The sequence below is a fragment of the Notamacropus eugenii genome, chromosome 2 (assembly GCF_028372415.1).
Source record: "Notamacropus eugenii isolate mMacEug1 chromosome 2, mMacEug1.pri_v2, whole genome shotgun sequence".
In the NCBI taxonomy this organism is placed as follows: Eukaryota; Metazoa; Chordata; class Mammalia; order Diprotodontia; family Macropodidae; genus Notamacropus; species Notamacropus eugenii.
Genome location: NC_092873.1, coordinates 238,207,813 through 238,234,934, shown reverse-complemented (window position 1 = coordinate 238,234,934; position 27,122 = coordinate 238,207,813). Strand labels below are relative to the sequence as shown.

The window sequence follows — 27,122 nt, the reverse complement described above, 5'->3', positions numbered from 1 at the left end:
ATCAAATAACTCTTTCTTAAACATGAGGAAACTTTATAATATCCATATTAATTGCCGATCATAGTTATAGGCTTCAGACACTGAATCTAAATAAAATACAATTTTGTCAACTGATGTAGTCCTATAAAACCATCCAAATCCTATATAAGGCCCACAAAAAGAGGGTGAGAAACTCATGGAACTTCAGGAAGAAACCAGCTCCTTCATTCTTCTTCAGCAAAAAAGTATCAGTGGTGCTAAAATTTCTTTTGGCACGATTTCAAATTAAATTTTAACAGTATCTTAAATAAATTTATTGTTGAGATGACTTTGAAATGCTCATAATAATGAAACCTTTACATACATGACACTGATATTTAAATTTTACTACTTTGAATTAAGAAAAAAGAAATCATCTCACTACATCTCAGTTTCAGGGAAATTGGAATATTAACTGAAGATATATATGAAGAAAAATGAAGGAATACAAATAATCGGCATCATGGAGTAGCCATGAAGTCAGGAAGATGTGGGCTCAACTACTATTCCTGACTCATACTGGTTCTGTGACCTTTGGGCAAGTCCCTTAACCATGCAATGCTCTACGCAACGCTCTAAGTGTTTAAGTTATAGAGATGCCAACCTGTATTAGCAGAGAGAATATCTTCACCAAGGAGCTCCCTATATGAATGAAATCACAAGTCTACTCCCTATCCCTAAAGAACAGAACATATTTCCTCCCAAAAAAGTTTATGTAACCTCAAGGTATTACAAATCATTGGTAATGTTACTAATGTAATGTTAACAGGCTACTGACATAATTGTAAAACTTGTCACATGTCATCTGAGTTTTCACTTCCCAAGTAAAAGAAAAGGAATCTTATTCTTTATCAGATATCTACATATTATTTTGACATACAGAGGTAAGGCAGCAAAGTCTCAGTACAATTTTACAAGTCATTTACTTGATGATGAATTAAGCCAATATCTGAATTATCTGGTTCTAGAAGATACTGACAAGAGTACCAGTTCTGGGAAAGGCAGGATTGTTCCCCTAAGGTAATCAAATAATTAGAATGTTATATTATTCTATTGTTTGGCAGCACTCCTTGAAATAAAAATCTCGCAATGTGCTTCTCAAAGGGAAACAAACTACTTATAAGGATTCAAGTTGGGCTTTGAAGATTTGCTTCAATTACTGGCCTTATGGGGCTCACATTCACACTAGGCCCCTAATGCTAGAGTATATCATTTGAAATCACTTCAGAAATAATTAAGAGTCTTTGCATGCCATTAAAATAGGATTTTTGGTTTGTTTTTATGGAAATATTGAAAGCTTGCTCCTTCAACATACTCAACATTTGTGAGCTTAATGATGGCTTTTGCCAAAATCATTGGCCAAAGTTCAATGTCCCAAGCTGTGGCTGGAAGTAATAATCTATTCTCTTCATCAAATGGTAAGGTGTCATCAACAGTTATCTTTCTCCAACAACCCTAAAAATAAGAAAAAATTTTAAACATGTAATGAAAATTTTAAAAGTCAGCATCCATGACAGACATACAACCAAGAATTTCTAATTATTTTAACCATATTTTGTAACACTACAGACAAAATTAATTACTAGATTAGATTTTTAGCAGTTTATATTCTTGTTATAAATAATAAATACTACCATTAATTAAAATGCAATGGCCAATTATGACTATTATTAATATCATTTGATTAGCACCTGCATCTGAAAAATGAGACAATGATATCTAGTATCACCTCTGCTGACAATTTCAAATTTCTCAGGAACTGGCATTTTGCTTTGTGTATATTTAAAATGTAGGGGGGGATTGGGGTGGTTCTGAGTGTAGGGGGAACAAACATCAGTGCAATCAAGTTGCAAGATAAAAAGCCAAAGAGATGTATAGTTGAATTTTAAATAATGTTATTAATAAGTTTGTTCATAAAGAACATTACTATTTTGTAGTTTTATCCCATTTTACAATGATCAAATCTTTTGTGCCAAGTTTGAAAATTTTATGACAAAATAGAGCCTTTGCTTACGGGACCAACTGTGTTCATTTAACTTTTTAAACAAAACAGGAACTAAAATGGTTTCAAAGAGCACAACCAAAACATTGCGCTACTAAATGATAAGTATAGGTATTACCTACAAAGCATAATACTTATTTTTACTCGTTTTAAAATTCAAATTTGAGCAAGTACTTCTTATTTCTCATTCTGTTAGATTCAAATATGCCACTCCTACTATAAAGTAAAGCTCTAATATTTTTGTTTCCTAAATTCATAAATAATTTGTTTGAGGCAGCATAGCACATCAGATAGGGCACTACTGGGGTTCAAATCTTACCTCAAAAACAAATGGATACAAGAGGTAAGAAAGAGCTTTCACAGTGGAGGGAAAGTGGAAAAGATGAAAGGGAATAATTGAGCCTTACTTATAGGATTTGATTTTAGGAGGGAATAACAGACATTCAAAGGGGTATGGAAATCTATTTTACCCTGAAGGAAGGCAGGGGGGAAGGGGACAGGAGAGAGAAATGAAAGAAAGGGCAGTAAATTCAGAAAAGGAACAAAAGCAAAGGGAGGGACAAGTCAAGGGAAAGAATGGAATAAATGGAGGGTAGGACAGGACAGAGGGAAATGTGGGTAGTCCTTTGCAACATAACAGTTATGGAAGTGTTGTGCATGGCTACACATGAATGACATATATCTAATGGTGTGCTTTCTCAATGAGGCTGGGTGGAGAGGGAGGAAGGAAGAGAATAAGGAACTTAAAGCTTTAAAAATGAATGTTAAAAATTATTTTTGCATGCAACTGGGAAGTAAGATGTACAGGCAATGGGGTATAGAAATCTTTTTTGCCCTACAGAAAAATGGAAGGGAGGGGGACGGAAGAAAGCAGGGTGACAGAAGAGAAAACAGACTGGAGGATGGGGTGGATGCTTTCCTGGGGTGGGGGTGGGAGAGATGGGGAGAAAACTTGAAATTCAAATTCTTGTGGAAATCAATGTTGAAAACTGAAAAATAAATAAATTACATATTTAAAAAAGATTCAAACAATTAAGAAAAGGAATTTAATTTAAAAATGGATAAATTACAACCTCTCTATGCCTCAGTTACATCATCTATAAAATGAGGGGAATAGATAAGATGACCTCCTAGGTCCTTTCCAGCTCTAAACTTATGATACTATGAACATTCTTAAATTTACATCTATACCTACATAACAAGATTCAGGGTAGGAAATAAGTATTTCTATGATGACATTAATTTTCTGTTCATAAGAGTAGCAAGTGTTGAAATTATGTTTTAACTTGAGAGGTTAACTGGTAAATATGCCAGCACCTGTCAGTGTCAAGGTCAGAATTTGAATTAAAAATCTTCTAATTACTAGATACAATATTATTTACATGACTCTGCAGTGACTCCTGCTACTCATAGTACACTTGTTCATTTATTTTGTTCTACAATTAAAAAGAATTAAACTAAATGCTGTGGGGGATACATAAAATAAAAAGACATCTGCAGCCCTCAAGAAGTTTATAATATTGGGGAGAGAGAAAACATGCACACAAATACAAAATAGTGCATGAAATGAATGGAAGTGAGCCTGCACAGACTCATCTTAAGCCACTCCTTAGGGTACTGGGCATGTCCAGACCAAGAGAGTAAAAAAGTAAATAAATAAATAAAAGAAAAGAAACGTTGCAATCATATGACACAGCTGTAGGGATACAGAGGGGATATACCAAGGTAGCTTTCTTTCCCATATTAAAGGAATTTCAACAGAACACACATGATGGAAATGTCCCTGGGAAGCTAGAGTACCACAGGGACCCTGACAAAAGGAATAAGAACTGCTAGTGGTAAGGAGACTCAATATTTCTTTTTTTTTTTTTCCTGAGCCAATGGCACTTGAATTTTAAAAATTTTTTTTAACTAAATTATTTGCTTTCAGTTTTCAACAATCACTTCCATAAGTCTTAAATTTTCTCCCTCTCCCTCTTCCCCCCCCCCCAAGATGGTCTGCAATCTTGTATGGGTTCTAAACATACATTCTCATTAAACACATTTTCACATTAGTCATGTTGCATAGAAGAATTAAAACGCATGGGAGAAACCATGAGAAAAAACAAACCAAAACTAAACAACACAAGAGAAAATAGAAACTCAATATTTCTTAACCATTTTGTTTATTTCATGGACCACTTTGGTAGGCTGGTGAAGGCTATAGATCATTCTCATAATATTTTTTTAAATTCATATTTGGGGGTGGAGCCAAGATGGTGGAGTAGAAGGACGCAACTCTAGAAACTCTCCTCCCACAGCCCATAAAATACCTGTAAAAATGACTCTAAATAAATTCTTGAGCAGCAGAAGTCACAAAATGACAGAGTGAGATTTCCAGCCTAAGGCAGCCTGGAAGGCTGACAGGAAAGGTCTATGGCACCAGGCAGGACGTGTCAAGGCAAGGACAGGACTGGAGAGGGCTTCAAGACACCACCAGTAGAAGCTGTGGGTACCAGATTCCTCAAATCACAAACACCAAAGACAGCTTCAAAGGTCAGTGAGAAAGCTCTTTCACTTGGGTGAGAAGAGAATGCAGCAGTCCAGCCCCGGCTCCAGGCAGTGGCAGCTTCCATTGTTGGAGCCCTGGCCTAAAGCCACTGGATGGAATTGAGTAGCTGATCTGGATCTCAGTCCTAAGTGGCAGCCCTGGGGTGAGGAGGAGTGCTGGCTGGCATAGCGGAACTGGTCGAGGTTCTGGAGAGGAAATCATGCTCACAGACCAGAGCACAGGCCAGGAGAGGAATAAACTCCTCTCCCTTGATTGTGCCACCTTGGAGAAACTGAGAACTTACAGGTCCCCTTGACAAAGAACTCAAAAGTCAATTAACTGGCTGGGAAAATGCCCCAAAAAGGGAAAAAATAAGACTATAGAAGGTTACTTTCTTGGTGAACAGGTATTTTCCTTCATCTTTTTGGATGAGGAAGAACAACGCATACCATCAGAGGAAGACTTAAAAGTCAAGGATTCTGCATCTAAAACGTCCAAAATAAATATGAAATGGTCTCAGGCCACAGAAGAGCTCAAAAAGAATTTTGAAAATCAAGTAAGAGAGGTAGAGGAAAAATTGGGAAGAGAAATGAGAGCAATGCAAGAAAATCATGAAAAGCAAGTCAACAGCTTGTTAAAGGAGACCCAAAAAAATGTGAAGAAATTAACACCTTTAAAAATAGACTAACTCAAATGGCAAAAGAGGCCCACAAAGCCAATGAGGAAAACAATGCTTTAAAGAGCAGAATTAGCCAAATGGAAAAAGAGGTTCAAAAGCTCACTGAAGAAAATAGTTCTTTAAAAATTAGAATGGAACAGATGGAGGCTAATGACTTTATGAGAAACCAAGAAATTACAAAACAAAACCAAATGAATGAAAAAACAGATGACAATGTGAAATATCTCATTGGAAAAACAACTGACCTGGAAAATAGATCCAGGAGAGACAATTTAAAAATTATGGGACAACCTGAAATCCATAATCAAAAAAAGAGCCTAGACATCATCTTTCATGAAATTATCAAGGAAAACTGCCCTGATATTCTAAAACCAATGGGTAAAATAAATTTTGAAAGAATCTACTGATCACTTCCTGAAAGAGATTCAAAAAGAAAAACTCCTAGGAATATTGTAGCCAAATTCCAGAGTTATTAGGTCAAGGAGAAAATATTGCAAGCAAACAGAAAGAAACAATTTAAGTATTGTAGAAATACAATCAGCCAGCTGTATTGCATGAGATTGTTGAATCTGGCAGCCTCTACATTAAGGGATCAAAGGGCTTGGAATATGATATTCCAGAAGTCAAAGGAACCAGGACTAAAACCAAGAACCACCTACCCAGCAAAACTGAGTATAATACTTCAAGGGAAAAAATGGTCATTCAATGAAATAGATGATTTTCAAGTATTTTTGATGAAAAGACCAGAGCTGATTAGAAAATCTGACTTTTAAACACAAGAATCAAGAGAAGCATGAAAAGGTAAACAGGGAAGAGAAATCATAAGGGACTTACTAAAGCTGAACTGTTTACATTCCTACACAGAAAGATAACATTTGTAACTCTTTAAAACTTTATGATATCTAAATAAATAAAATTAAAGGGTGAAAGAGGAATATATTGGGAGGAGAAAGGGAGGAATGGAATGGGGCAAATTATCTCCCATAAAAAAAGGCCAGAAAAAGCTTTTTCAATGGAGAGGAAAAGGGGAAAGTGAGAGGGAAAAAGTGAAGCTTACTCTGATCACATTTGGCTTAATGAGGGAATAACTTGCACACTCAATTTGGTACGAAAATCTCTTACATTGCAGGAAAGTAGGGGAGAAGGGGAGAAGTGAGGTATATGGGAGGGATGACAGAAGGGAGGGCAAATAAGAGGAGGGAGGTAATTAGAAGTAAACACTTTTGGGGTGGGATAAGGTCAAAAGAGAGAACAGAATAAATGAGGGGACAGGGTAGGATGGAGGGAAACATAGGTAGTCTTTCACAACATGACTACTATGGAAGTCTTTAGCAAAACTACACATATATAGCCTATATTGAATTGCTTGCTGTCACAGTGGGGATAGGTAGGGAGGGAGGAAGTGAGAGAAGTTAGAACTCAAAGTTTTAGGAACAAATGTTGAGAATTGTTTTTGCATATAACTGGGAAATAAGAAATGCAGGTAATGGGGTATAGAAATCTATCTTGCCCTACAGGAAAGGAGAGAAAATGGGGATAAGGGAGGGGTGTGATAGAAGACAGGGTAGATTGGGGGAAGGCGTAACCAGAATGTACAAGGTTTTGGAGCGGGGAAGGGGAGTAATGGGGAGAAAACTGAAACTCAAAATTTTGTGGAAATGAATGTTGAAAACTAAAAACAAATAAATCGAATAAATAAATTCATATTTGAAGGAAGTAGTATCTTGCAGTTGGTAGTTAGTAAATCTATTTAAATTTTTCCATCCAAATTCATGGCACCCCTGAAATTTATTCATTGACCACTTGGGAATCTGTGGACCCTATGATCTCATCAATGTAGGTAACCCCACCATGGCAAAAATCACAACTAATTCATGCTTTCTTGTTCTGTTCAACTTTTGCTCATATCTTGCCATAAGCCCTCCACAACAGAATTATTCAACATGCTTTCCTTTAGGTTTTTATTATATGTAATCATTTGGGTATCCAACTGCTACTTTTTATTCTTACTAGATAGACAGCCTGATTCCTTTTAATCCATTTGCATCTTGGAAGAAACTAGGCTAATTCTTCTAATTAAGTCACCACTGGTGGCAAATCCCAGTCCATTCATAAAACCTATAGACTACTTCAGTGCCTTTTGGGTGACTTAATTTTGATTCTTCAGAATTTACAGTATTCCTGACTTGTTGCTATAGAGTCTCATAAGAATACTAATGTTAAAAAGATGGATTTTAGCTTCAGGAAGAAGCTTGGAGTTATCCAAAAAATTGCATAATTGTCTAAATGCAATCTAGCTTTCCCATTTCACTCTATTTAACTGTGGACCCAGTTCACTGTCCATCTGTGGTGTTTATCCAAAATATATGCACTGATGGACCAGTTTAATATTAATAGGCTACCCAAAATCTCTTAATAGCTGACAGTTCCCTAACAAGCAGCAAAAGAACAATCCCTCCCAATATGCCAATAAAAGGCTCTATGTCCAGCCTTGAATCTCGTCTTCTATAGTCGTAGAAGGAATAGCTTTCACTATACTATCTCCTTTTAGTAACTTTAAGAGCATTATGATAACTTTAAGAGACACTGATTAAGCAAGACTTCTGGTGAATCTCTATATAAAATCTCATCCAGGGAAAATCATAAGGTGCTTGTCATCCTAGACTTCAAATAAATCTAATTTTTCTATAGATACATAAAGTGGGGGAGGGGGGAGGAACTTGCCCATTCAACCACTAACTCAGATACCACAGAAATGAATAAGTATGGTAACATAGTGGTAACAATCCTGAACTTTGAACAGAAGAATTCACAGGATCAAAGGATAATAAATTTAGAGCTGGAAGGAATTTTACAGGTGATCTAGTCTAATACTTTTAATTTGTAGAGGAAGAAACTAAGACCTATAGAGACTGTGATTTACCTATGAGAACAAAGCTAATAGTGTCAGAAGATGAATTTGAATTCAGTCTTCCTGACTCCATATCCAACATACTACCCACGATTATCATGCTGCCTAGGTTCAAATCTGGGCAAATCACTGACAGCCTTGTCAGTTTCTTTCTTTATAAAATTAGGATAATAATGCCTGGAGGACATACTTCACAAGCGTTGTTGTGAGGTTTAAATGATATAATGGAGGTAAAGTGCTATGAAAATCAAAAAGCACTTGATAAGTGTAATCTATTTTAATTAATACTCAAGTGAACCTCTGATAGTTAGAGCTTCCCCCTAACAATGCAGTTATAATCCATCCATGTTCCCTGTATGTGTGTACAGTACACACACACACACACACACGCACACACGCACACAAATAGCCATTGTCACCTTCATGTTAAAAAACAAAAAACAGATTTTAAGGTGATGTTTTGTTTTGTACTATGAAATCAAGTGGTTTTCTTAATTAGAAAAAATAAATAATTTATTTGTTCTCTAAAAACATACTTACCGAAAATGCCTTCAATTGTGTGTAAGCAAGCATCACAATTTTTTTTTCACAATGGAAGACTAGGCAGGAAGTTAATGACTGATGCTCTATCAATCACCTTTCAGTATTAAAAGGTCTAAGATTGTTTCTACACCTATCTTTCTTTCCTTCAGATACCTTGTATATAAGACCCTCAATATCCTCACAACAGTATTCCTTTCAATACAGGTCCCTTTTATATAGACTTGGTTTTCTCTGTATATTTTTCCCATCTCTAGTTTCTTTAGTATTATTTTTAACTTCTCTATAAGAATATCTAGGATTTTGATGGTAGGGTCCAAGTATGGTGTCTCCATTGCCCTTAATATAGAAAAGTGCATTAAAAAGCTTTAATTTTTTTTCAGTTTTTATTACTTGCAACCCTCTTTCCATTTAAATCCTTGAAAGCCCTTGGAGTGATTTTGCTTAATTAAGTTGGATATGTTATCAAGATTCCTTTAAACTGTTTTACCTTCCACTCTTCTATTCTTTATGAAATATTCTCTCATAAATGTCCATTATCCTTCTTTGTAATATTATTAAATGTTTACATTCTTACCTTCCACTGCCTTTGGCAGTCATCTCTCTGCATTTAGCAAATAAGTGAAGTGTTTGCTAACATTCTTTCTGATGAAAGCTTCTTCTGAGGAAAGAACTTTTGCTCTCCCAATTATGGCAACTGATTTTCCAAAACTGATTTTGGTTTAACTTCTGGATTACATTATTTTAATCAGTGTTGTCATCTCTACTACCTATTTTAAAATTTCTTATTGTTATCTCATCTCATTAATCTCATTTTTTACGGTGTTCAGATAGAAACAGTCCTGGAACAAGTCACTATCCTGCTATTATTCTTTCATTTTTATGTTCTTTTAAAACATTCTTTTTTAATGCTCTACTATTGTACAGGTGCATAAAACAACCTTTTATAGATAAATATTAGGATATAAACATCCCCCATAAGCTCACTTCAAGCAACCTCAGTATAACTCCAGCAGTCAGGACAATAGAAATACGTACAACATGCTGCTCCCACATAGTTCTGCTTTCCTCTAGTAGGAAAACTACTTTATTTATTAATTTATCACTATTATTAAATATTATCTCATAGATATCATTGCATTAATAGAATGTAACTCATGAATAGAATATGGTAACACAGGGTATGTCTCATTTAAAATATACTAAATGGATTCATAATCTTATCAGTATGTGAATATTCCTTTAACCAGGACAGATTACAAGACACTTCTCACTCTGTACAATTTTTGTATATTTCCTCCAATCAATATTACTTAGTCAATCAGTTGGAGACCTTCCTCTAGCTTTTTAAATATTTCAAAGAGACCAGTACAACACTTAGGCTACCCATTTGTTATCACTCACTGACTATTGATCCATCTCCTTTTCTAGTCATACGTAGCCTTGATTACACATCCTTATACCACTTCTTGTTGGCTGTATTCTACTCAGACCGTAAGTCTTTCCACTGCGCTTTGTGTTCTTATGATTCTTCTGTAAAATCATGCTAAAAAGATTGGCTTTGACTAAGAGTCATTACCCAATGGTTATATGGTCAAAGAAAATGAACATATAGGTGTCAAAAGAATTACAAACTATTAAAAATCACAGGAAAAATTGATCCAAATGAATAAAAATAAGAGAAATGAAAATCAAAAGAACTCTCAGGTCTCAACTCACACCCAGTAAATTGACAGAGATGACAAAAGATGAAAATAGTTAATACTGGGCAGGGTGTGGAAAGGTAGGAACACTAATCCATTACTATTGGGATCGTAAATTGGTCCAATAATTCTGGAAATATTAATAGCAGCACTTCTTATGGTAGCAAAGAAATGGACAGTGACATAGATTCTACTAGTAAGGAAATGGCTAAACAAATTGTGGAATATTACTTCACTGTAGAAAATGATTATGAAAAATTTAGAGAAGCAGGGGAAAATGTAACTACTACAGAGTAAGCTTAATAAAGAAAATAATCCCTACAATAATATGTAAATTAATATAAAGGAAAAAAACAAAACCTAAAACTAAATGCTGCACAATTATAGTAACCAGCTAGGCCTCTCAAAATTAATTCTCTAACTTATAGAAATGGGGGGGTATGGGTAAATAATATTGTATGTACTGTCAACTAACCAAGACCTTAACCGAGTAGGACAGTATATGCAAACCAAAGACCCCCAAGTTCAATCTGCTAGCACTATGAGGAATAGATTAAAGATGAAAAGGATTATATGTGAGAAGTCATTCTGAGAATTCAGGGCTTCTAATTAGGGGAGAGGATTGCAATGTTCATTAGTTTCAGAGGATATCTATCTCAATTTTACCATTAAGTTGGGAGTCTGAATCATCCATGAAATAGGAATTTGGTGGCAAGCCAGCAAGAGAAGGTACTGATTTGAACAAGAGAAAAGATATTAGCCTGGTGGACACCCATACTAGTTCAGGAAGGCTCATTGTATGTCTTAAGTTTTATGGCACTATAGGATATTTGTACCCAAATATCAGTCTAATATGATAGAGAGATTAAAAGCAAAATCACCATATCATGCATCAGGAAAAACAAATGGGAAAGAATAGATCAAAGGTAAGAAAGACCTTCTAATGATTGGTGTCACTGAAATCTATAGAAAGAAATGGAAGTCAGGTGAGTGTAAGAAAGCTTGAAGTCCAGGAAGAAACCTCTGGAGGTAAATTGGGTTTTTCTGGTGTAGGGAGCTAGGATGAAAGGAGAGATTCAAAGGAGCTCAGGACCATTGAGACATGTGAAACAAGTAAAATAAATGGTCTGCGAAATCCTTGAAAGATAGTCTAAAGATCATGGGAGTAGTCTTTCAAGGATCATCCAGGCCAGAAAGACCTCCTACAAACCACAGGATCACATATCCAAATCTGACAATTTTAGGAAGGACAGAGATATATGAGGAGAAAAATCACAAGGAGAAGAAATAGTAAATGGAAAAAAAGAAGGAAGCAATGAGAGGGAGGAAGGATATGTTGAAATCACAGAAGTTCAAGTAGGTTTGAAAAGTCAAAGGACATTCTGGTTCTTCCCAAAGGGGCCCAGAGTATTGTGTCCTATTCTCTATGTTGACTTGAAATGTGGATTATTATATTAATAACTATTCATAGCTCTTCAGAGGTTTCAATCCTAGAGAAGCTATTCTTTCAACAGGACAATTAGTGTAGCTCAGTTTCACTTCTGCAGCAGCAATAGTTAGGAAAGTCCAAGTAAATCAAGCTAAAGGCCAAATCTCAGCCCCAGCAATCAAGGTTCCCCACTCCGCAAACACTATAGTGTTTACTTACACTTTTTTTCCACTTTTTGTATATATGTGTCTTCCAACCTGCAAAGTTTCTGAGGAAAAAACATGTAAGATGTTTTTCTTCACATCATTCTATATACTCCCACTTGTCAACAGCTTTGTCAGAACATTTGGGGGGAAAAGGTAAAAACCCTGCATGCTAAAAGTTGAAGCAAGTGTTTTAAGCTCTATTATTATGTCTTTAACTGCTCTTAAATCCTCACAAGTTCTTTAGGGGTAAACTTGGGCTCCATTCTATAGCTACATCTCTTTAATTTGATCTGAGAATAGCAACATCAATATCCTCATGCCTTCCCCCATTTTAATAATCAAATATCCACTATAAGAAGAGAAAACATGCAGGTAAATAAGCATTATTTTATTCTTTAGAACAGTGCTGTCAAACTCAAAGAGAAATGGGGAAGCAAGTGTGTGGGGACAAAATCATATACAAAGACCCCTGTGAGCCATATGTTGATTTAGTTTTAAAATATAATGTTGTATACATCTTGTTTTATTTTTATTGATTTTACCACTTACATTTTAATCTATTTCAGGCTGCACTCAGGAGTGTGGTGGACCACATGTGGCATGTTTTGACACCTGTTCTAGAAGAATAACTTTCTCAGTGACAGTCAATTGTCAGTCAGGCAGTGAACATATATTAAACCATTATTATATGGGAGACAATGTGCTAAGTGATGGGAATACAAATTCAAGCTAAAATTAAAATGGCCCCCACCCTCACGGAGCTTACATCCTAATGAAAGAAGACAATACATAAAAAGAGCTTTAAAAGGGTTGGGGGAAGAAATGAAGACAGTGGGTTCAGGGGCCTGGTAGAAAACTCTCAAGGACAGCCTGGTGAGAAATGAAGATATGGCTGACCTAGGAGTTCTCCTTAAATGGAGGTTTTCATGTGAGACATCCAATGAGAGGGAGAAGCCACTGAGAAGTGAATTCCAGGGAGGAGTTTAATAGAAAATTGCATTATTAATTCCCAAAGAGTGTTTTACTTATGCTAAATCACTACTTCATGCTGCTCCTTAAAACCACTGGCTCTGTATTCACCTTACTGTTGCTGTTCAGTCGTTTTTCAGTTCTTTCTGAACTTCCTGACTCTTCCTGACTCCATCTGAGGTATTCTTGGCAAAGACACAGGAATGGTTTGCCATTTACTTCTCCAGCTCATTATACAGATGAGTAACTAAGGCAAATAAGGTTAAGTGACTAGTTCAGGATCACACAGCCAATAAGCATCTGAGAAGAAGAATCTTCATGACTTCAGGCCTAGCACTATATTCACTGTGCCATCTAGCTGCCCTGTGTTTACCTAATTCTACCTAAAAAAGAAGCTCTGTATCAGATGTTTTATCACTCTGGAATGACACTGTCTACTGAAGTTTAAGCTATAGCAGAGGGGAAGAAAGGAATTATGGTTGGGAGATACATCTTTCTTTTTATTCCATTTCTTAAAGTAGCTCATTTCAGCTTCATAAAAACCATGCAGCAGTGTATTTACAAGTGACCAAAAGAGATAACAAAAAATGGGGTCCCTCACTCTGGTTTGGAAGCATAACCTGTCACTACTCAAATGTTTGAGGCCCTTCAGTGACTGGGTTTGGAGTCCCCAAATCCTGGAACCTGGTGGCATTTGTCATAGGATCACAACTAGGAGAAATCTCAGAGCTTATACCCTTCATCTTCCAGATTTGGAAACTAGGTTCGAGTGAACAGAAGTGACTTTCCTAAGGACACATAGGTGATAAATGTCTGAACCTCTGACTTCAGAGGCAGCAATCCCTATTCTGTACTACATTGGCTTGTTGTATAGGCTTTGTTGTATTCTATCCTATGTCATCAAACTACACACCCTGTTTGGAAACTAAAAGGGTGAGAGGCTAGTACACCACTGATACCAGGGCTCCTTCCCCAGAGACTATACATCCATTTTATATCCCATTAACAAGCTGGGACTCTAACCCTATCTCTTCTTCAGAACTGAATCTGGAGTCCTCCTCATCTGAGAGTTAATGCCATACTAGTTAATGCCATACCTAATCCAGTTGGCTTCACCAAATCCAACAGTACCTCATACTTTAGTCCACCAAAACTACAAAATATCCAGACATGAAGCCTCCCAAGGCCAGGGTCTTGTTTAGGATCAAGGACTCACATACTAAGCTAAAGCAAGAGATGAGTGCATATTCCATGTGTGCTATATTTTCAGGGCATGAAAATTCCCTAACTTCCACCACCACTAATATCACAAAGCAATGGAACTAGAACCAGAGTTCAACTAGACCTCAGGGAAGAAGCTCTCCAACCTAAATGCCCAAACTAATCACACTGACAATTCCAATCTCCTGATTCTATGTCACCTTGGAAGGACATCTCCAGTAGAGTGTCCCAAGGATCTTTGCTTGCCCTTGTGTTAAATATTACTTTTATCAATGACTTAGATAAAGGAATACATAGCATTCTTATCAAATCTGTAGATAACACAATGCTAGGAGATATAGCTAACACATTAAATGAGATAGTAAGCCAGCATCCAAAAAGATTTTGCTAAAAGATTAAGCAGTGAGCCAAATCTAGTAAGGTAAAATTCAATAAGTATAGACATAAAGTGTTATGCTTGCATTCAAAAAATTATCTTCATATAAACAATATTGGGAAGACATGTAAAGACCACAGTTTATCTGAAAAAAAATTCCAAGAGGTTCAGCTAAATATTAGAAGCATTATATGGCCTCTAAAAAACCTAACGCAGTCTCGGGCTACATGGAGAGAAGAATAGATTCCAAAACTGAAGAGTTAATAATTCTTTTGTATTGTTTCCTCAGAATAACATTTATTCTATTTGATTCCAGAAGACGGAACTTCAAGCAATGGTTAGATGTGATAAAGGGGTAAATTTAGATTTAATATGAAGGGTGGGAAACTTCCTAACAATTACAGCTACTCCAAAATGGAATGGATTGTCCTTAAAAGTAGTAGGTTCCCTCTCACTAGAAGTATTCAAGTAAATAGTTGATGACTACTTGTTGGATATGCTGTAGTGGTAATTCCTTTTCAGGTAAGTTGCCCTAGACAGTCACTGATGTGCCTTCCAGCTGTGAAATTCTGTGATTGTCTAGATGATTTCATCCATTCCCATTGGTTCTGTTTTTGTCTACATAGGTAAAAAGCAAAGGTACAGTAGGAAAAGTGCTGGATTTAGTCAGAGGACTTGAGTTCAGATACATGTTCTGCCTTATAATAAAGTTTATTCTACAGTCCCTTTCAAACTTAAATCTATGGCCCTCAACCACAATTGTCTCATCTGTAAAATGGGGATAATAAGAGTACCTCCTTTGTGGATTAAATGGGGGCATATTTGTAAAGCTCTTTGGAAAAAATATGGCTAAACAGTAAGAAACCCAGGGAAGAAAGTTACTTTCAAGACCTCTTCACTAGTCATGAAAGGTACTAAACATACACCCAAAGAATAAGAAAGGAAGAAATGAGAATATAAAACACGGAAAAAAGAAAAATCAACAGAATCATAAGTTGTCTTTACAGCTTGCTCAGTCTGGTAACCCTAGAGCCAAAACTGAACTAGACTGAATGCACTGAACTCCTTAGCATCTCCATTCATCCCTTCCTGTCCAACCTCTATTGGATTAGAGGAAGAAGGCCTGTGATCCTTTCTTAACTGATACAATCTTCCACTTTAAAGTGGCCTGAGCTCATCTCAGTGATGAGGGAGATGGCAGTACTGGTGTCTAAATTCCATACCAATCACAAGCCTAAGCTAAGTCCTCAGGCTTCCTCATTACTGGTTCCAGAGTCTGATCAAAACCCTATAACCCTACTGCTATCATGTCAAGGTAGATAGGTGTGAGGAGAGAAAAATCACCCCTGCCTTCATTTATGCCACTTGAGCAAAATCCCACACAATTGTCTCACAGCAATCAAAGGTGAAGAGAATTGTGCCTTCAAGCCCCACCCTTCAATATCAGTACATATCCCAGGATTTCAAACTGCTGGGACTCCCAACTGTGTTACCCAGCCCAGTTTCACTCCCTTTTTGTCAAGTGCAGAAGAAAGAGAAACCCTTGACACCTAACCCTTCACCGGAAAATGTGGAAGCCAGGAACTTAGGACTAACTCAGAATCTAATGTTAAATATGACATCAGAATGGAGCAGATGGAGGCTAATGACTTTATGATTACAAAACAAAATCAAAAGAATGTAAAAACAGAAAACAATGTGAAATATCTCATTGGAAAGAACAATTGACCTGGAAAATAGATCCAGGAGAGACAATTTAAAAATTATGGGACAACTTGAAAGCCATGATCAAAGAAAGAGCCTAGATATAATCTTTCATGAGATTATCAAGGAAAACTGCCCTGATATTCTAAAACCAGAGTGTAAAATAAATATTGAAAGAATCCACCAATCACTTCCTGGAAGAAAGTTGAAAAGAAAAACTCCTAGGAATACTGTAGCCAAATTACAGAGCTCCCAGGTCAAGGAGAAAATATGGCAAGCAGCAAGAAAGAAACAATTCGAGTACTGTGGAAATACAATCAAGATAACACAAGATCTAGCAGCTTCTACATTAAGGGATCAGAGGGCTTGGAATATGATATTCCAGAAGTCAAAGGAACTAGGATTAAAACCAAGAGTCACCTATCCAGAAAAACTGAGCATACTTCAGGGGAAAAAATGGTCTCTCAGGAGAAATAGAGGACTTTCAAGCACTCTTGATGAAAAGAGCACAGCTAAATAGAAAATTTGACTTTCAAACACAACAATCAAGAGAAGCATGGAAAGGTAAACAGGAAAGAGAAATCATAAGGGATTTACTAAAGTTACTGTTTACATTCCTACATGGAAAGATAATATTTGTAACTCTTGAGACTTTTCTCAGTATTTGGGTAGTTGGAGGGATTATATACATATATAAAGAGGGCACAAGGTGAGTTGAGTAGGAAGAGATGGTATCTAAAAATATAAAATTAAGGGGTGAGAGAGGAACATATTGGGAGGAGAAAGGGAGAAATGGAATGGGGCAAATCTCTCATAAAAGAGGCCAGAAAAAGCTTTTTCAATGGAGGGAGGAAGGGGGGAGGTGAGAGGGAAAAAGTGAAGCTTACTCTCTTCACATTTGGCTTAAGGAGGGAATAACATGCTCACTCAGTTTGGTAGGAAAATCTATCTTACACTACATGAAAGGAGGAGAGAAGGGGATGTGAGGTGGGGGAGATGATAGAAGGAAGGTCAAATGGGAGGAGAAAGTAATTAGAAGTAAACACTTTTAGGGAGAGTCAAGGTCAAAAGAGAATAGAATAAATGGGAGGGCAGGATAAGATGGAGGGAAATATAGTTAGTCTTTCACAACGTGACTATTATGGAAGTCTTTTGCATAACTACACATGTATACCCTATATTGAATTGCTTGCCTTCTCAGTGGAGATGGGTGGGGAGAGGAAGGGAGAGAAGTCAGTACTTAAAGTTTTAGGAACAAATGTTGAGCATTGTTTTTGCATGTAACTGAGAAATAAGAAATACAGGTAATGGGGTACAGAAATCTATCTTGCCCTACAAGAAAAGAGAGAGGATGGGGATAAGGGAAGGGAGGGGTGTGATAGAAGGGAGGGCAAATTGGGGGAAGGGGTAATCAGAATTCATGGTCTCTTGGGTAGGGGGAGGAGAGAGATGGGGACAAAATTTGGATCTCAAAATCTTGTGGAAATGAATGTTGAAAACTAAAAATAAATAAATTTTAAAAAAGAAAATATTATTTGATCAATATTAATATTAATTAAGATTAATTCACTTCCGAGATAAACAAGACATGGCAGAATTTATAAATAAAAACCCACAACTAAGAAGATCCCTATAAGCAGAGGGAAAGAATGTCTAAAACTGACAGCCATAAATGACTAACAAAAATGTGTTATTACCTTCTGTTAGAATTTATTATGTAGATACATGGACAATTTGTAAAATTCTATCTGACAAATTGAAATAATAAAACTGAAGTTTGGAGATAAAAACAGATATTTTAATGATTAATACAGAAGAATAAAAGAATACTAAAAAGAAATCCATAGCCACACACATACAAAAAAAAAACAACAACAAAAATGAAGAAGGAAAAGAAGAAAGAATCTTACAACTCCCAAAACAGTTAAAGTTCAGGAAAATATCAACAGTTTAAAAATGGAAATACAACCAATTTTATTTGCTATTTTAAGAGTTGAAATAGCTACACAAGATTAGTATAAGTTCTACTCCTTTTACCAAAAATAAGAATATGAAAGAAAACAAATCAAATGCATTGCTTGTAACAATTACAACAATGATCCAAATTTTCCTCTAAAAAAGGATAAAATTAAGATATAAATCCCATTCATATGTTGCTTATAGAAATCACAGATAATAGGAAAGCTATAACTAAATTAAAATTAAGAGTAACGCAACTGAAAATTCACAAAAACAAGAAGAGTAAAAATGGTATATATTATAGTAAAATTGACACAACTGCTACTCTGTGAAATGACACAAGTTGCACCAATGGTCTTGTTGACAATATTTTTTAGAAGTATTTTAATGCATGTGAACTTACCATCCAATAAAGTTTCACAATATATTTTCCATAACTATTATACAAAGGCATATGCCCTTTCACTGCCTTGCATAGAGAATATATATGTTCCCAGGGTTTCCAGTTTAGAATAGGAGGATCTATTGGATGGCTTATAATATTTTCATTATGTATCTTCCACACTGAATGTATCTCACTGATAATCCACCTCATCAGCTAAAGACAAAAAAAATCTGCTATTAGTTACTTTTAAATTAAAATGCTACTAAATTAAAAAATACTATTTTTCCTGAATTTTAATTTCCTAAATACTGACATGAATTTAGAAAAATAATTACTATATTATTATAATATGATCTATTATTTTTCTAAAATGTAATTAAGAAAAATTGTTATAGCTTCAGATTTGTCTATACATCTGTCTCCCAAAATAAAACGCTATTTTTCTAAAATTGCAATTTTATATACACATTTGAAATGTATTTAGAAAATTAAAATTTAGAAAAAAATAATATATAATGATAATATATTATATTTATGTATTATGAGGACATGTGTATTACAATTAAGAGCAGGAGGTTGTTTCAAAATATATCATGCACCTGAAAAGGTAAAATAAGAGGGGCAATAATGGTATATAATAAGGTGAAATTAAAAATTAGAAAAAGATAAAGACAAAGACAAAGGCAGTATGAAAACTCAGAGAGTACATATGTAATATGCACTGTTATGTATAATATAATAATAACATTATTTTATTTTGGAAGACATATGTATAGAAAAATCTGAAGCTATAATAATTTTAGAATATTACAACTTAGGAAAAACTAGATTGAATGCTCATTGAAATAGTAATATTTAATTTCTTTATAATATATTAAATTATGAAATAATTTTCATAAAGAAGTCTAGTAGCACAATTTAAACACTAGGCTTGTTTTACCTACTTTTGCAAATATACATGTTTTTACAGGCACTGATACTTATTAATTAGCTGAAAGACACTAACATTTCCCACTATTTGATTTTGGAAGACAAATATATATAGACAAATATGATGATATAATAATTTTTTTCTTGAGGAAGTTAAATTTTAGATATCAGACTTATTTTTCCTTTATAGTTAGGTAATTTGAAAAGTGTCTTGGACCAAATAATATGACAGAATAACACAAGACCACTGGGATGTTTAATACAAATTGAGTGTTTTGTTTCAGATATAAAAATGATGCCATTGTACATCATCAGTAGGACAAAAGCTAAGTGTGCTTTTTCAGTGTTGATGCTGGATGATAATAAATCATCTACTTATTTTCTTAGTGGACTCTCTTTGTTGGTAAGAACCTATATGAATAAGATCACTTTAAAATGTAGCTGGTACTTCCATAAAACTCACTAGTGGAACAAACACATGAACTTGAATTTTTAGCCTTATAAAAAAAAAAATTTCAATTTACCATTCAATTCTCTGAAGCTATTGTCCTGTCTCTTCTCCCTTTTCTGTCAAATTTCTAGGAAATGTTATCTATATTTATTGTCTCTGCTTCCTGTCCTCTCACTTATTTTTTAGTTCTCTGTAATCTGGCTTCCAACTATAAAACTAGTCCAGTTCACTTAAGAATAGGGCTCACTTCTCCTCTACACATACCTCACTGCAGATTATATGTCCACTTCCTGTAAATAAGTCAAATGAAGTTTCATCTTTCACTACTACAGGAGTCTGAAAGGAGAAAAAACAATTAGATTATTTAACATTATAAAATCAACAAAAGTTACAGTTATCAGAATGTTACAAAAATAACAATCATAAATTATCACCTAAAATACAAAAAACTATTTAATAAGTCTCCTGAATTGTGTTTTGTTCACTAAAAATCTGATATCTAGGAATTTCCTCTTTTTTCAGCTATAATGAAAAGAGAAGTAAATTACAATAGTGGACAGAAGACTAACATTTAAGTCAGGAAGAACTGTGTTCACATACTCTGATACACTAGCTATATGACGCTGGACATTTTGAATAATCTCTTAGTGCCCAATACTCTCTCATCTCCACCAGTAGTAGCGGCCTATATCAAAAAACACACAGATCTAGACCCACCCAAAGTTCCCAAAAGAAGTTGATAATATTAATTATGACATATTGCTAACAAACTAACTTCCACTTACTTTTAAACAGTCAATCAACAGATTCACATCTGGATAATGGACTAGGAAGGATGTCCTTCAAAGCAACTGAATAACTGGAAAGGATTGTGAGTTTTAGGGAAAAATAATGAGTTTTGTTCTACCGTGTTGAGCTGAAGATTCACACTGGTCAATTCATGGAAGAGGAGTGGAGTTCAGGAGAAAGACTAAGGCTGGTTATATAGATCTGTAAGTCACTTGCACAGAAATGATAACTGAATTTTTAAGAGTTAAACGAGGTCACCAAGAAAGCAAGTATATAGGAAGGCAAGCAGGCAAGCCTGGACAGAGCTTTGGGGTAAACTCATGATTAGGGGTTACCTAATCAGAAGTTACTGAAGAAGTTACCAGACAAGTGTGTCATGTACTAGAGAGGAGTTTCATGAAACCAAGAGAGAAGAAGAGATGGTGGTCAATGGTACGTAGCAGACACATCATAAATATGTGTTGATTGGTTAATTAAAGAAAGGAGAACCTTTACATCAAGAGACTCTATTTTTAAATTTTTGACAGGCTAAATAAAATCTGATCTAAACATTATACATTTATATTATTAGTGTGAATGCTTAATGTGAAGTTCAGAGTTCTTTTAAGTAAAGATATAAAGCATGATATTCCCAAGGGAAACCTTGGAAAAGGCATGAGCCAAAGAGAATTTATGAGAAACCATCTGAGATTTTATATTATCTTAGAGAATGAAAGCCCAATAGATACATGGGTCACATAAGAAACAAACTGCAACTTCACCCTGTTCAAATTTTTTGTTACATAAGAAATAATATTTTACAGGTGCTAAAAAGGACTACAAATCAGAGGAAAGCTCTAAAACTACCATTTCACCTTGATTAGTCACATAACTTCTTTGCTGTGATTGTTATTATGTCATTTTTTATCCCTGTCCAACTCTCCATGCCCCCAGTTGGGATTTTCCTGGCAAATACTGGAGTGGTTTGCCATTTCCTTCTCCAACTCATTTTACAGATGAGGAACCTGAGGCAAAGGGTTAAGTGACTTGCCCAGGGTCACACAGGTAGTAAGTGTCTGAAGCCAGATCTGAACTTACAAAGTTGAATCTTCTTGACTTCAAGTCCAGCACTCTATCCACTGTACCATCTAGCCGCCCCTCATGACCTCTTAGTTTTCTGATTTTCTAAGTATATAACATGTACAATAACATGAAATTATTAAATGGGGGAAAACATGCAATCCTGCTACAACCAAATAAATCAGTACTCTATCATTATGCATAGTGAAACTGGTGCATTCAAACTGGGACTTAGAGAACTGCAACACAACAAAGAGCTAATTCTAATAAGCACTGGAAAAAATATAAAACAAGCAAGATGTAAAGTGACCTTGGAGTTACAATGAAAGTCCTCCTGAGAAGTAGCAATGAAAAATGCTGTCCATCAAACACTCTGGCATCTCCTCAGGCTACTATATCAACATAAAAACTTCCTCAAGAATATAACTAAAATTGAAACTGTCTCGTGGAGTTGAGGTAAAGGAAAGACATAAGAGCAATAAAGTGAAATAAAAAATTAAGCTATATGTCAAGAAATAATAAATATGTGGATTATTTATTCTTCATGAATATTGGAGGAAAATATGTATTTTTTTATCATTATAAAGCAAGAGTTTGTGTATTTAGAGGCAGCTAGGTATCACAGTGGAGAGAGCACTGGGTCTGGAGTTAGAAAGACTTAAGTTCAAATCTAACCTGAGACACTTACTAGCTGTGTGACCCTGAGCAAGTCAATTAACCACTTTCTGCCTCGGTTTTCACATATATAAAATGGGGATAATAACAGCATCTACTTCCCATGGCTATTGTGAGAATCAAATGAATCAATATTTGCAATGCATGTTGCAAATCTTAAAGAGCTATGTATATACATATATACACATATATATAGAAGCTATAATCACTATTATTATTATATCTATACTTTTAATACAGTATTCAAGTTATTGATCAATGCACTTTATTGGTTATTAAAGCAAAGCTTTGTACCTTGTTTATCAAAACTTCCTGGGGACGTTTCCATGAAAAAACTTTTAGTGATGGCGGTATTTCAATCTTCCCTTCAGGGTCATCAAATAAATGCTATTATAGGTAAAAAGGTAAAGGTGCATATTAGGGAATCAAAAAGTTATTAACAACTATTGAAAAAGGAAACTTTCTCTTGATGGGCAAAATAAATTATCCAAAGACTAGCTAAGAGATGTTTCAAAAATTATAAATAAACAATTACTAAGCAAACTGAGTTTTTTAACTGACTATATATAATAATATATTATCAATAGTACATAGATAATAAAAATTTAAGGACAAATATTTAAATTACTGATTTTTATAAATTTTCTATTTCCTGTCATGTTCTATTCTTGTCAACAAAGGGAAGCCAGAAGACATAGGTTAAAAACCTCCCAGTCACTTACTATTTGTACTTCCTGTTGTTCAGTCATGTCCAACTCTTCATAACTCCATTTGGGGTTTTCTTGGCAAAGATACTGAAGTGATTTACCATTTTCTTCTCCAGCTCATCTTACAGATGGAAAACTGAGGCAAACAGAGTTACGTGACTTGCCCAGAGTCACACAGTTAGTGTCACAGGCTAGATGTGAACTCAGAAAAATGAGTCCTCCTGACTCCAGGCTCAGCACTCTATCCGCTGAGCCACCTAGCTACTACTTATTAACTGTGGGCAAATTATTTAATTTCTCTGGGTCTCAGTTCCCATATCTGTAAATTAAGGGAGTGGTCAGAATAAATGGTCTGTAAGGTATATCCCAGCTCTAAATTTGACCTGATAACAACATGACTCATTAAATTTATAACTAAATGTGATTCACATTTTACACTTTTGCAAGACTTTTTACATAGATTCATGATCATCAGCAAAAATCCTCTGGGAAATGTGTTTAGCTATATGTAATATTAACCAGTACATCTCCAGAATATTCTTTCACATGTCAGTATTTAGGATTTTATCAAACCTATGACATAACTAACAGCTGTGTATACAAAATATTCTATACAATTCATCCTTGGTCTTATAGCATTCAATGAACAGAACTCTGTCATTGCCTACAATTTCAGAATATCTTATTAAAATAATAACAACAATATACTGCTTAATATGCACTAGGCACTACACTAAGCCCTTTAAAATTATTTCACTTGATTCTCACAACAACCCTAGGAGATAGGTGTAACTTTGTCCCCATTTTACAAATGAGGAAACTAAGGCAAAGAGAGGTTAAGTGACTTCCCCAGAACCATACAATTAGTAGGAGTCAAAGGCTATATTTGAATTCAGGTCTTTCTGACCCCAGGCCTAGTGCTCTATCCACTATGCATATGCATATATATATATATGCATAGCATGTTAAAAAATTTTATGAGGTTCTAGGATAGAATTTCTCAACCTGAGGGGATTCTATGACCTTATTAAAAAAATACTTTAATAACTGTATCTTAATTCCTTAGTTATCCTATGTTTATCATTTTATGCATTTAAAATCTTATGATAAGGGGTCCATAGGCTTTATCAGATGGCTAAAGGGGTCCATGACACAAAAACAGATTAAGACCTACTCCTCTAGGAGTATTACTGTTTAGTAAATTATTGCTTAAAAACATATTTGAATGCTGAGTTCAACATAGAGGCCTGAACAAGAAAGTCACGGATGTTTTTGAAAACAAGAAAATACTTAAAGGAACTATGGTTTTATCAGTTCAGACAGTTTATTAAGCACCTACTAGATGTCAAGCACTGTATTAAGCACTGAGGATACAAAGGCAAGCAAAAATATAGTTTGAGTGCCAGAGCAAATAAGAATTCCAAAATTTAGGTAATTTTGAAAGAATTCTATGGGAATACTTCAAAAGGCCTTCCTCTTATCTCTGCAGCCTAAATGAAATTTCTTAGACAATCTTCAAGAGTAGCTGAATTCAAAAAATTAATCATTCTGAAGGTGACCTAGTGATGGGCTGCTCCAAATGACCATATATTACTAGGTATATAAGCAAACAGTAAACAAAATTTTTTAAATGAACTCCAAAATGAAAATCCAGAAAGCTTATATTCCACTTACTAAAATGGGACTTTTTCCAGATTTATCTTTTTCCTTTGCTCCTTTTCCTCCATCCCACTTTTCTGCATTTATATCTGCTTCATTCCATTCTGGCCAAATTGGGAATTTTCCTCTTTTTATTTCAGTCAAACCAGACTGTGTGCTACTCCCAAAAGATGACTGACTAGAAAAAGAAGGATAAGTTAATTAAAAACATTTGAAATTCACAGAAAATAAAGGAATTATATTATCTGAAAGTCCTATACTTAAATACATACATCAGAAGAACAACAATGGCTCAAATAAGTCTTAGGGATCCAGAGACTTAAGAAAACAATAAAGGAGAATGACAAAAAAGTCAATGGAGATCCACAGACGTAGCTACATATTTATTAATTCCCTGTAACTATCTGTTTGCTAATTCAAAATTCTACTAATTCAAATCATACAATGTTATCATAAACTTCAAAGACTTTTAATAAAACATAGAGGCCTTGAAAGACTTCTGTCCTTGACCTTCTCTCCCTTGATAAATTTATTCACTCTCATAACTTATCTCTATGAAGACTCCTAGGTCTATATGGTCACTGAAAACACTTCCTCAGAGCTCCCATATTTCCCCTATTTCCATCTGGTTACTAAATATCTTTACCTAAATGTTAACTTCATTGACTTACAGTTTCATACACTATTAGAAGTCAGTGTGGTGTAGGAGGGGAAAGGGCTAGACTTGGGAATCAGAAGACTATTTACTACCAATGAGACTTTGAGTAGGTCGCTCAACATCCCTGGGTTTCAGTTTCCTCATCTACAAAAAGATGGAGTTGGATTAGAGGACCTCTAAGTTCTCTTTCAGCTCTAAATTAATGATCTTTTTTATCTTAATTCAATTGCATATTGTCTTCCCAATAGATTGTAAACTCCTTGAGGGCAACTCCATCTTTTGCTTCTTTTTGGATCCCCAGTGTTTAACACAAAGCTTGGCACACTGCAGAGGCTTAATAAATGTTTCTTGATTGATTGATGAAAATGAAACATTACAACTGGAGTAGAACACAGAGATAAACTCTCAACCTACTCATTTTACATATGAGGAAATTAGGGAGATTAAGTACCTTGCTCAAAGTCAGCCAACTAGTGACAGGACCAAAATACAAACTCTAACTTCAAGTCCAGTACACAGAACCTCAAACAATATATTTGAAACCAAACAAAATATATCTATTTTCCCAAATCTCTCCTAATAAATTACAAATATCTTAATAAATTACATATATTGTAATTACAATAAAGTACCTAACATAGTGACTGGCATATGCTAAACACTGCATTATTATTATCTCTTTAATTGAATGTAATTGTTCTGTATGTGATACTTCTAAAGTAGTTGTTGCTGGCCCCAGCACCTGAGTCCCCAGCACACAAAGCCAGTGACCAGGTCCCTCCCTGGGGTAGGGGAAATGATAGAAGGAAGGGTAAATGGGAGGAGGGAGTAATTAGAAGTCAACTCTTTTGCGGAGAGACAAGGTCAAAAGAGAAAATAGAATAAATGGGAGGCAGGATAGGATGGAGGGAAATATAGTTAGTCTTTCACAATATGACTTTTATGGAAGTCTTTTGCATAACTACACATGTATAACCTATATTGAACTGCTTGCCTTCTCAGTGAGGATGGGTGGGACAGAGGAAGGAAGAGAAGTTAGAACTCAAAGTTTTAGGAACCAATGTTGAGAACTGTTTTTGCATGCAACTGGGAAATAAATACAGGTAATCTATCTTGCCCTACAAGAAAAGAGAGAAGATGGGGATAAGGGAAGGGAAAGGTATGATAGAAGGGAGGGCAGATTGGGGGAAGGGGTAATCAAAATGCACTGTTTTGGGTTGGGGAGAGGGGAGTAATGGGGAGAAAATTTGGAACTCAAAATTTTGTGGAAATGAATGTTGAAAACTAAAAATAAATAAACAAACATTTTAAAAAAATAGAATTTTAGAAACATTAGATACGGTGGCCCTCCGGAGAAAACTGAATGGGGACAGAAAGGGAATACTCCTTTCTCTCGGTGGTACATGGCACCTATACAGAAACTAACCATGAATTAGGGCATAAAACTTCTAATCCAATGCAGAAAAGCAGAAGTATTAAATGCATCCTTTACAATTCATGATGTAAAAAAAAATTACAAGTAATAAAGGGCCATTGAAAGACAGACTAAAAATTAACTAGAA

General features: G+C 35.1%; 1 protein-coding gene across 15 annotated transcripts in view; it reads right to left on the bottom strand.

Annotated features, from left to right (window-relative positions):
• ADGB (androglobin) overlaps positions 1 to 27,122 on the bottom strand; it is a 199,920-nt gene that overhangs the window by 154,841 nt on the left and 17,957 nt on the right. For 7 of the 15 annotated variants that reach the window (XM_072643645.1, XM_072643646.1, XM_072643647.1 and 4 more), the window contains exons 2-6: positions 24,918 to 25,080; positions 22,831 to 22,923; positions 20,278 to 20,349; positions 18,651 to 18,845; positions 1,334 to 1,473 (exon numbers count right to left, since the gene is read on the bottom strand). In XM_072643645.1, coding sequence (XP_072499746.1) covers positions 1,334 to 1,473; positions 18,651 to 18,845; positions 20,278 to 20,349; positions 22,831 to 22,923; positions 24,918 to 25,080 — 663 coding nt within the window. Of the gene's footprint in view, positions 1 to 1,333; positions 1,474 to 18,650; positions 18,846 to 20,277; positions 20,350 to 22,830; positions 22,924 to 23,258; positions 23,380 to 24,917; positions 25,081 to 27,122 lie in introns of all 15 variants that reach the window. The other 8 variants (XM_072643657.1, XM_072643659.1, XM_072643653.1 and 5 more) reach the window with 7 other exon arrangements.